The following is an 11,902-nucleotide window of genomic DNA, read 5'->3' on the forward strand; positions in this document are numbered from 1 at the left end:
TAGCTCATATAGTTATAAACTTAATAATTGTTTACCTTTTCGTCGACAAATACGACTACTGGCCAGAACAACCACAGCTATCATAACCACTCCAACAGAGCACAGTGTCCGAAAGAGGCTCTCATTGCATTGTGAATTCTTTTCAGACTCTAAAACAAAAATGTGTACAGATAGTCTGTGTTATACAGTAAATATTCACAGAATATGTACAGAATCTCAAAAAAATAACAAAAACACTCACCGATAGCTATCACCGCAGGGTGTGTATCTAGATAGAAAACCAGCAATGTAGCGGCATTAGTGACGATCATAGGACAATATGTATCATAAGACATCATGACAAATGTAATGTATCTTTTCATTCATTAAAGTGGCCAAAAAAGTTGTAGACAATATTTGTCAAGTGTATCACGTCAGTTGACATGTAATCTCCTGTTTGCGTCATTCTCACCTTGAACCTGCAGGAGTACTGCATTTCTTCCACACATGTGCAATTCCGTTGCAGCCAGCAATCTCTGTGACAGCACACAGCTGTAGTTGCCTGAGTCATCTACCTGGACTCTTGCCATATGAAAACGAGCTTGTTTCTTCACAGAATCCCATATATTCACATCAGTGATGCGGTGATTCTTGCAGAGGTACACATGAAGGATGTCTGTGTCTGGACTCTCCTCTGAAGTACACCTGAATTCCACCGCTGTCCCTTGACTTACTTTGGATTCATCTACTTCAATAATCGCGGGGTGTACAAAATCTGTACAAAGAGGGTGGCAGTGGTGTCTCAGTTTTTTCCAGTGTCACCACTTAAATGGTGTTCTTAATGGGAGCTCAGGAGATGTGACTAAAGGACCATTCACACCAAGAACGACAACGATAACTACAAATGAATAGTTCTCGTTAATAAGAATGATGACGTTGACATATAAGATATAATGATAACGACATGGACAATATTGTTGGGGATCACTTTCAGACCGACAGCAAATCAGAACCCATCACATTTTAGCCATCACATTCTTAAACACAAAGACAGACTTGTTATCGTTGGTCACTGTGGATGCTTTTATCATCATGGTTATGGTTATGGTTATAGTATCGTTATCATTCTTGGTGTGAATGAATTAATTCATTTTTCCACTGCAAGTTTCGAAATTTGATTGTTGCCAGTGAATTTTGAAATGTGTGATAGTAAATGTGATAGCCACTTGTGATGACTATGATTTAACTAAAATCAAGGAACACCCTTGATTTTCATGCTCCTAAAACAAACAATATATTGTTTGTCTTGGTTTGGTTCGAACTAAATTGTTTCCCAACTACAGATCCAGGACTGTGTGTTTTTTTTTTCTTTCAGGGCACAGATACAATGGACTATTAGCCTGATTTACTAAAAGTGTTTGTGTGTAAACTTGAAATCACTGGCAAACAAACATCCAATGTGCTCTTCTAATGATGCACACCGAGGATTCTGCCAAGTGGGCAAAATAGCATGTATTGTCCAACTAGTACATTTTCCTCAATTAATATGCCATGTAGGACGATTCCACAAAGTCTACAACATACTGGGAGGTGAATAAGGGAGGCAAGTAAGCAAGTTTAGCACACACATTGCAACCAAGCTGTAAAGCAATCTCAGGAGGTTATGATGGCATCTGTATGATGCATTGTATTAGAATTGAGGATTGTGTCTTTTAGCCGGTGTAATAACTCACCCATCACTTTGATGAAGACTAGCATGTCTCCCACTAGATGGACGGTAACAGGTTGATAGTCATTCCTTGAGAACACACAGCTGTAGTTTCCGGTATGGTTCAGTGTGGCACTTTTGATTGTGAAAGGGATGTCATGGCTTGTGGTCTTGACCCTTTGTAGGCCGACTCCATTCTTGAGGAGGTAAACAAACACTTGCTGGTCTGCTTTCGCTAATCCGTACGTGCTGCACCTCAAGTCAAGATCTTGGCCTACTGTAACACGTGAAGTAGAGCTATACATCCGTGCAGGTTCTATATCTGTAGAAAAAAATATGAGAGGTGGATATGATTCCCCTTAAAATTGCCTTCAAATTTCTTAATTGAATAACATATGTATATATTCATGTTCATGAAACTATACACTTGCCTTTGCCTTGTGCTATAGCCAGATATGCCAATGTCACTGCTGCAGTTACTGTATGTTGAAATATTTATGATTATGATTAATATCTTTAACATCTTCCTATTACAACTTGACTATTACTTTTTGTTGTATTCAATGTATGTGTAATGTATCTTTAGTGTGTTATTCTCTGAAAAAGAATATTGTACTTACTTGGTATAGAGGAGTTTACAAACATTGTGGAATTCTATGTGTTTGCGAGCACTAAAAAGAAGAATCTTCTCTTGTCTTCTTTGAGGTGCAGTGATGAAAGCAAGTTAAAATGGAACTGGAACTCAAGAACTAGAACTGGACCCTCAACCCCCTCCACACACACACACACACACACACACACAATCACACACACACACACACACACACACACACACACACACACACACACACACACCCTTCAAGAAACTACTTGAAAACTTCCTGTCAGTGCTCTGCCTTGTTCCTCCCACCACAATTCAATACAAACTGAAACGTGACTACTGTCAAACATGGAATTGAAACATGAAAATTAACAATACATTTCTTGATACCAGTCACTATTATGCACCTTAAAAAATAAAGATATATAACTAATACAATATACAGTATATAAGTAACTGCCCTAGTTGCACCTGATTGTTGAGGTTTACAGAAATGCAGAGAACTCTCTCGTTTTTGTCATTGACTCTGTTCAGCATGGGGTGGGTCGCTTAAAACATTACATTTATCAGAGCATATCAGAATGGTCTCACATGAGGCATGCACCGGTCCTGAATCTCCCCCTCTGAAACAAGATCAAGATGACTGTGTGGCTTACATTTTGAGCTTATTATATTACATATACCGCAGGTGTGTGTGTGTGTGTGTGTGTGTGTGTGTGCGTACGTGCGTGTGTGCGTGTGTATGTGTGAGAGAGAGAGATAGAGAGAGAGAGAGAGAGCTCTCAAACAGGAAGTAACATGAGCTATAATGAACATACTGTAGGCCTACCCTAGTCAATGAACCGCAGCCAATGATGTTCCCTCAAACAAGTATTGGAACGCATGCTTAAAGTTGAATATAAAATCATCTTTTGGAAATTGATCTTAATGCCTTTAAAGGTAAACTATGCAACGTTTTTCAGTTAATCAATTCGTTCCATGAGTCATTACAGGTCGAACAATGTTTTTTTTCGGCCTCCCTAGTGGTCTGTAGCGGTAGAACCACGCTTGCAACTTCAGGAGCCCTCGGGCACGCACCCATGCTCTACTCCAGGAAGTGTCATGTAAAGTCTCATGAAAAGGCACGGCAGACTGACCGATTGAGGAGTTTTGTAGAATATACATGCTAAAGCTGTAGGGGAAGCTCTGCAGAGAAATATGCAAGCATAAAACGAAAAGTGAAAGCGAAACCGGCAATGAAAAAAACGCCAATCCTGCATAGTTTTCCTTTAAATGAAACAAAGAGGAAATATTTAACCTTTAAGGACATACATTTTCTTTGTGAATGAATAATGTATTGTAAATAAATAAATGTTTTCCTTAAAATACAGGAAAATACAGGGGTCATAAGTATTGGAAAGCCCATGTCAAACCCTTGGCCTTTGGAATTAAAATAACCCCACATCAACACTATACCCTTCACCATACTAAGAGTTTGGCATGCTTTATGCCAGTTATTAGCAGTTAGCTAATTACCTGGTTTCATTCTCATTGAGCTCAATGCAATTCAAACCAGCTAATTAGCTAACAGCTAATAACTGTTCTTCTTTTTTTGTTTTTATCATTGAGCTTCTCAACTGTAGGGGGGGCCCTGAGAGCAAACATTCCTAAGCGCTGCTTTTTAAGCATTTTATTGTAAAACCTGGAGACATAATCAGGTTTTAAAATCATTGACGTGTTTGTTTGAGAACAAGAGAGTTGAGGTTAACTGACAGGGGCAGTGGATTCAGTTTGAGCAAGAGAAACAGAACAGAGGCCATCAGGTAAACACAAGCAATACTGGAAGAAAGGGCAAAGCTCAGGATTGGACATTTCAGGAAGAAGAGAAGAGCAAGTTCCCCAGTGTTGTTGTTACTGCTTTGAGTGCAGACTGTTCTAACTGTTCCCTTTGAAGGTGTCATGGAGGAAGCCTTTGAAAGGAAAACGTTTATGCAGAGCTGATAGCAGAAATGAGGGAATGTGGCTGGACACCACACACGTGACAGGAGTGAAGATCGATTTAAGAAGCTTTGTAGCAAAGTCAGCCACTAAACTTCTGTTTTATGAACTTTATCATCCCAGAGGGGAAATTTGTCTTGGTCATTCAGCTGCTTAACATTCAACACAAACCGTTGCAACTTGCAACACAACAAAACACATTGGACTGTGGGATCAGTACCAGAATCTGTGCAAAAAAAAGCTCACCAAAATGTCCCTCTTTTGCTAATAAATATCAACATTGGAGGACATGCACAGCCAGCTGTGGTGGAACGGAGTTAGTAAATTAAATGACTAGCAGGAGACTTCCTGTTTTTTTGTTTTTGCTTGTTGTCATTTAGTAATTTTATTGAGTTCGGTATAATGGAGAGCTTGAAGTGGTTGCTTTTAAATCCACTGGCTCTAAAAAGTCTCCCAGAGGTAATTCATAGTCAGAGTAGAGGCTATGGGAAAGGTTGAATATGAACTGAAGGGATATATAGTCATATTTATTGATCACTTCCATGACCAGATATAGAGCAACATTGACTTTTGAAGGAACAAAATGGGGTTATGAAAAAGGACACTCATGACAGGAAGTGACCCTGGAGAAGTTGTCTGGATATTAAAAGCCCTACTGAGGAAGCAGTGAACCGTTTCCACCATCTGTCAACGGAATTTACTTCTTTATTAATTGACTAGAGTCGAAGTCTGCAATGACACAGGTATTTTCTACCTAGTTAATGCAATATGTATGCTTTTGCATTAAAGTTTGAGCATCCATTTTTTCTTCAGAGATAGCATCATCCTTAAAAACGAAACACTCCATTTACTAAGAGCACAGTTATCATGGAATTCAATTTTTGTGTTGTTTAATTGATATGAACATTTTCATGAGCTTTTCACACAATTTCATGAGTTTTTCTCATTGCACAATCTACGTATTAACAAATGCAGCCCTGTATATAATATAAAAGCCAATCCCACAGCCCCTAGTGGACCTGGCTATAACTGGATCAACCCCCAACTGGGCCAAAATAATCTCCTTACAAAGATATGAGTATAACAGTTCATGAAATCATTCAAATACATAGGTGAGTCTCTCTAATCCTCTCGTCTGAAAATAATTCCCTGATGAGATTGAACAAGGTCCAAATTAAATTTAGAATAAAATGCAATTGGAAATCCAGAAGCACCATTCAATTAAATATCTTTTCATGTAATTGTGTTGTTGTTCATATATTATATTATCACCATAAAATATTACTCATGAGTAGTATTTACAATTCATTTCACAAGAGGGTTGTTTTTATTCCCTTCTTTTTATTAAGGAGCTGAAACCATTGCTGCAGATATCCCTAATTTCACTGGGAGTCACATCTGAAAGAAAGTGAACAAAAAAAATGAAATTTGAAATTGACATTTGAACACGGGGCCAGGGTGCGATAAGATTTCTAACATACAGCTGAGGCAGTCACAGTCACTGTCACTATTTTTAGCCTCCTTCTGAGTCCATTACTGTCCAAAATTTGAATGTAGAAAGTGCACATCCATAACAGAAGACTACGCAATCTTTTTACAGGAACAGAAAATGGGGTCATGAGTACTGAAAGACTCACAGTGGAGGAAATACCAAGGAGAAGTGACAAGTGAAAAGGGTCTGTGTGTGACCCTGGCCTGCATCCCGCGACATACCACACTTGACCTTTGTGACCTGCATGTGCAAAAGGGTGGCCTTGCCTTGCCCATTGGTAAAAAGGGGGCAGGAATTTTCCCGGAAGTAGAAACAGGAATTGAGCTGGTGATCAACGCTCTGCTAACTCCCATGTACGGTCGGCCATAGATTGCAGATTTTTTTGCGATCCCATAACTTCATGTACGGTAACATGTGCCCTGTGTTGCCCTTATAGCTTCTGTATATTCTATATAGGGTATCGAAGACAAAACTAGTTCACGTCTTCCTCGTATATAATGTTGGTTTCCCGTAAAGAAGTATAGTTAGCATGTCGGTTGGAGGGAAGCTAACGTTCGACGTCGCACAGTAGGGAGATTTCTCGTAATGTTTGGATAAGAAGCTCAGTGAATTTGCTGTTAGAGCTCAGTCCAGCCTGCACAAAAACCATAACGGAAAGTCATTCGCAAGATCAGTGAAAAAGCATGTAGCCTACAGTAGCCTACTGTTTGATAGGGTAAAGCATTGCATTATTATTTCTGTGTGACCCATCTATCAGGGGTGCGTTTCTAGAAAGCGTCGTTTGCTAACTTGCGTCGCAATCTTGGGAGTTCGCTCCGTCGTTCTTGAATTTGGTGTTTCTAGAAAAGGTAGTTCAAACTCTCAATCGCAAACAAGGACGCAAAGTTTGGTCGTTTGAACTACTGCCCCTGGGCAGTCGCACCTGTGTCGTACCTTGGGAGTTCCAGTTGGTGATGTCGTCAGTGCAAGATCGCCTGACCAAAAATCACTAGCGCCCAACCAAAAATCACTAAGTTGTTGTTTTCTCGTGACTCAATGATTGCGCTATACTGTAGGCTAATATAAAGTAAAATACCGTTGGGCTCATTCTTGCTACGTGTGTTACCTTGCGTTCATTTGTGTGTTGGTTTGCGTTTTGGTAGGCTACTGTTATGATATTGACAAACCCTCGAGTCAAGCACACCGTTCGTTAGTATAATGGTTAAGGCAGGTGGCTTATCATCACAACATCGTAGGTTCTTTTCCCGTATGCATCACACATGCTTTTGTTTCTGACTAGTGAAACGTGGAAATAACCCTAATAAGTAATGTCGTGGAACTATTAAACTGATGTCGTGTTCCTGGCCACTCGATGTAAAGCAATTAAATATATTTAGGGTCTAACCTATTGTTGTGTGTGTGGTATGCCTGCTCTTACTCAAAAGTGACATGGAGAGGTAAGATGCGAACTTGGGCCGCGCGCGCAATGTACTGACATGCAACAGCTGAACCACCAGACACCGATTTAGTATTGTGATCATTTGTAATTAGTCTAGGCCATATATATTTTGTACAGATATTTTTTAGATATTTCACACAAATAAGTACATATATTGGACAGCTTAAGCAAACTGTTTCATGTGCTTGCATAGGTTTACGTTTTTTTCTGATAGCAATGATAATGCCAGCATGAATCACTTTGGGTTTAAATTAGACTCGTCGACACATAGTGGGTGCCTCTCAACATCCCTCCTCGATCCTCGGTCCTCTATCCCATTGTTGCCGCCCTATCATTCAGTGAGGACGAGGATCGAGGAAGGAAAGGAGAATCTATAAAAGACAAGTGATAGGCATCCAGTGACGGAGCATTTCTAGTGGGTGGGGTATTATACGTTGACACCTTTTCCACCAATGAAATGTGCCGCTGGGTCCTCAACAACGTTGTTGGAACAACGGTGTTCGAACAACGGAGGTAGCGAATTGCGACACAGGTACGATGCTTTCTGGAAACAGGTGTAACACTGTCGTTGTTTGATAGCAAGTTGCGTCGCACCACGGTGGTTAAACAACGCTGTTGCTAACTTTTCTAGAAACGCACCCCAGACGAGTTACAGCAATGTACAGGATGTCTAACGTCACGAAGTGAGTAGAGTCTGCGCAGTACAATGGAAAGTAAACAGAATTTTGTTTCAGTCCCCTCTCATTGAGAACAACGGAGTCTGTTTGTCCATTTCTTTTAGGTCTATGATTGGTAAGGGTGAACTCCAGTATAACAACAACCTAGGGTCTATTTGTGGATGATAACGAGTGTGAATATTCATTTGAAACCAAAACAACATAAATTGGTGCCGCTTTTTTCCCCTAGAGTGTAACAAACTCTAAAAAGATACATCTGACATGCAGAGATTAGTAATATTCCTTGAATATGTAGGTCTACAATCAGCCTATTTTTAGAAATGGCTTGAATTTGTTTTTCTTTACAGCTTTAGTTGCAGTCAGATATAACAAAATCAAATATTGCATGCAATGATGATGAAGCATTTACTGTAATTGATAACAAGTATGGGACTGGGATCGTGAGCTCTGAGCAATACATCATTTTTCACACAAATACAGTTGAACTTTTAAGTTTCAGGCTTTGCATACCAGTGTATTTTACCTACTAACTGACTCAATAACAATGAAGTTCAGACTGAAGTCAATGGAATGATACCGGCTAGGGGTGTGAATCTCTCCCTTTTAAGACGATTCGATTCGTATCGATTTATAAAGCTACGATACGATTCACAGACGATGCGGTTTAATACAGAACGATTCAGTGCGATTCGATGCGATGCGATACGATGCAGTAATAGGCTCCAAAATGCAATATAGTTCTTAATCTCATTTTATTTTCCATACTGCAATTTTTTTTTGCTACTTTAAATGCCATGAGAAAAGTTACAATTAGCAATCTTGAAAAGGTCCGTTGTTTAAGTGAGACATCGTAATTTCCATGAATGGCAACACGTGAGTTTGTCAGCGAAATGGGCTTTTTTTCTATGCTGGAGTAAGTGAGAGTGAGAAGGGGAGTAGCTAGAGTTAGAGCGGCTAGAGAGCGCTAGAATGAAAAAAAATTGTATTTTGCTTAATTTAACAATATCTTTGTCATTTTTTTTGTCCAAAACGACCAAACTTTGCACTGCACTCACGCATGCCATTAGCAAGACCTGTGTAAAATTTTAGGTCAGTCGGATGAGTGGTTCGAGAGTTATGCGTGGAACACACAGACAGACAGAGTGACACACAGACAGACGTTCCTTGCATTAATACATAGATGGATGGATGGATGGATGGATGGATGGATGGATGGATAGATGGATAGATAGATCGATAGATAGATAGATGTCTATTTATTAATATCCTCTGTTTGCTGGCAGCCTAGGAAATTGCACCTTGGGGATAATGAAGACACCTTGAACCTTGAAGTATTGCACATTTGCCAGTTATATTGTGCAGTCCCATGCACTTACGTCCATAGATAAGGATATTGCACATATTCTCATTCCCTAGAACTCATTAATAATCCGCATACAATAAAAAGCCACAAATTCCTGTTATCTACAATAAAACCATCAATCGCAATAAGTTACCACACTGGGATTACAATAGCAGCACAAGTACTGTAGTTCACAATACATACCCCCAGTAAGTTTTAACAACAAATAGACAAAGTACACCAAATAGACAGCCAGCTGTCAGGGAAGCTAAATGAAATTACTAGAAGGACACGTCCTGTTTGTTTGCTTTTGCATGTTGTCATTCAGTAATTTGTTGAGGTTGGTTAAGGATAGCTTGTAATGGTTGCTTTTAAATCCACTGGCTCTAAAACATGTCCCAGTAATTCACATTCAGAGTAGAGGCCATGGGAAGGGTAATCTAGAATACTGTGCCCATCGTACTACTTTGTGTTTTATCTTGCTTTTATAACTATGAATTGAAGGGACGGATAGTCATATTTATTGATGACCTAGATCTCTTGGCTGAAGCAGACATGGAAGCTCACCGTCACTCACTGATGAATGCTATTTTTAGCCTCCTCCTGAGTCTGTTACTGTCCGAAATGTGAGAAGTTAAAAAACACACAAGTGAAGTGCACAGCTCCATGACAGAGGACCGTGCAATCAATTGACAGGAACAGAAAATGGGGTCATGAGTACCGAGAGATTCACAACAGAGGAAATACCAAGGAGAAGTTGACAAGTGAAAGGTCCTGCAGAGGAAGGGCCTATTTGTGAACGCATGCCCTGGCCTGTGTGCAATAACCACATTTGTATGCAAGTTTCTCCTTTGATGTAAACATATAAGTTTGGCCAACCACTCCAAAAAGAGACATACAACAAGACTGAGTGAAGCCTACTCCTATACCGCACAATGGCTTGACCTGCATCAGCTTAGGCTTGACCTTTGTGCCCTGCATGCTGTATGCAAAAGGGTGGCTTTGGTTGGTTTGGTTCGGTTAGATTTGGTCACCGTAAAGGGAAAACTCCAGTCTAGCAACAACTTCGGGAGCTACATGTATTTATGACAATGGACCAAAACAACGTAAATTGGTGCCGTTTTTTATAAGACTACTGTAGTTCTTTGAGACCAGTGATCAACCTCAGTTACTGCTTAAAAATGTGCAACATCTGGCATGCTCAAATGAGTAATTGTGACGTGTAAGCCGATTTGCCTATTTTTTCTTTGCAGTGTTAGATCGTTTAGTTTTGCATGTAAAGATTGTATACAGTAATAATATAATACTTCTTGCAATTGAAAATAAGTCCATACGGGATGTGCTGATGTAGGACAGGTTTCGGTCTCAGGGGGAAGCTTCTGAGATTCTTGGAAGCTGGATGTTTTTTTTCATGAAATATTGGACCTTTGAATGTTGGGATGGCCCAGTCAATTCAGTGAAACTTTCTGCAACCTTCTCAGGAACCTTATCATAATTTTGCTTATCAATTAATGTTTAGAGAACTTGTTACACTGGTACTGTATGTATTTCAGATTTTGTCAATCCTGCTTCGTGCAATTATTCTACTGGGACTTTACATCCTGGATGGTAAATGTTGATGGACATTGCATACAAAACCAAAGCAGACATTTCTTGCACATTTCCATGAATAGTGAGGCATTATTCATTTATTGTTTATGATATTGTGGCATTATCATGTATTGTTGGCTAATTTGTTTGTTATGACCTGTGATCAAGGAGGCATTTTTGGATTAATTTGACTATACCACTCAAAGTAGCTTCCCCACCACAGACAGACAGAGAGCAAAATGTAAATATTCATATTCATAAATTTTTTAAATGCTAAACCACTGCCATACCTTCTCTAGTATGGTACTGTATATGACAGCATTTGCAAAAAACAATGTCTTTATTTGCTCAAATGTCCTCAAATCAATCTTCATAACGTTCCAAATAATATTCCAATCTATTTTCCCTAATACTGAAACACCTGGAGCAGACTGTTCAATGTGTGAAGCGGCATACACCAAGAAGGTAATAGTTAGTGATTGGGCATTAATGTCCAAGTACAGTACACGTTACTGAACACCTTTAATGTAAAATTGTCAGGCATAACCATGTGGTAAACATGTTATAGAGGGTGGCATACATTCTTGAAAGTTGTCTATTGCAAGTTCATTCTTGGGGCTTTTGACTGTATTTGATGTAGGACTAGTGACTGACTGGGAATGACAGGGAGAGAGAGATGGGAGCAGTATCAGGAAATGGCTGAATGAAAATCAATTCAATTGGTGCTTTACAGAAGTGACTGTCTTTCAGCCCATCCCATATCATATAAGCCATTGATAGGCTCAGCTGACTGGAAATCAGTTTCAACAGGAGAGGAGGTCAGATTGATCTCTTGGAACACCTTAAATTAACTCTCAGATTTCTTCTCAGGCTAAACGTAATTTCCCTCAATTATTATTTGCAGTGTACATGTAGTCTTCCAGTTGTTTCCCCGTGATCTCTTTAGTTCCATGCATTCTGTACACTCCTGAGTCCTCTCTCTTTGCCGGGTTTATCATCAAGGTCGCATTGTTAACATAGAAGTGCCATCTCTGCTGGGTAGATGAGTGCTGATTGTAGAAGTTAATCTTGAATCTCTTAAGACGAAAAATACTGGTT

At 39.6% G+C, this 11,902-nt stretch overlaps 1 protein-coding gene across 1 annotated transcript; it reads right to left on the minus strand.

The window, feature by feature from the left end:
• Nucleotides 1-413: 413 nt before the first annotated feature.
• On the minus strand, nt 414-2,376 carry LOC134068572 (uncharacterized). The gene is made up of 3 exons (XM_062524255.1): nt 2,308-2,376; nt 1,713-2,009; nt 414-754 (listed from the first exon to the last, which is right to left on the minus strand). Exons 1-3 carry the CDS (start codon nt 2,330-2,332, stop codon nt 414-416), a joined length of 663 nt encoding a protein of 220 aa, XP_062380239.1. The 5' UTR covers nt 2,333-2,376.
• Nucleotides 2,377-11,902: the final 9,526 nt, after the last annotated feature.

Source organism: Sardina pilchardus, chromosome 21, assembly GCF_963854185.1.
Source record: "Sardina pilchardus chromosome 21, fSarPil1.1, whole genome shotgun sequence".
NCBI classification, from domain to species: domain Eukaryota; kingdom Metazoa; phylum Chordata; class Actinopteri; order Clupeiformes; family Clupeidae; genus Sardina; species Sardina pilchardus.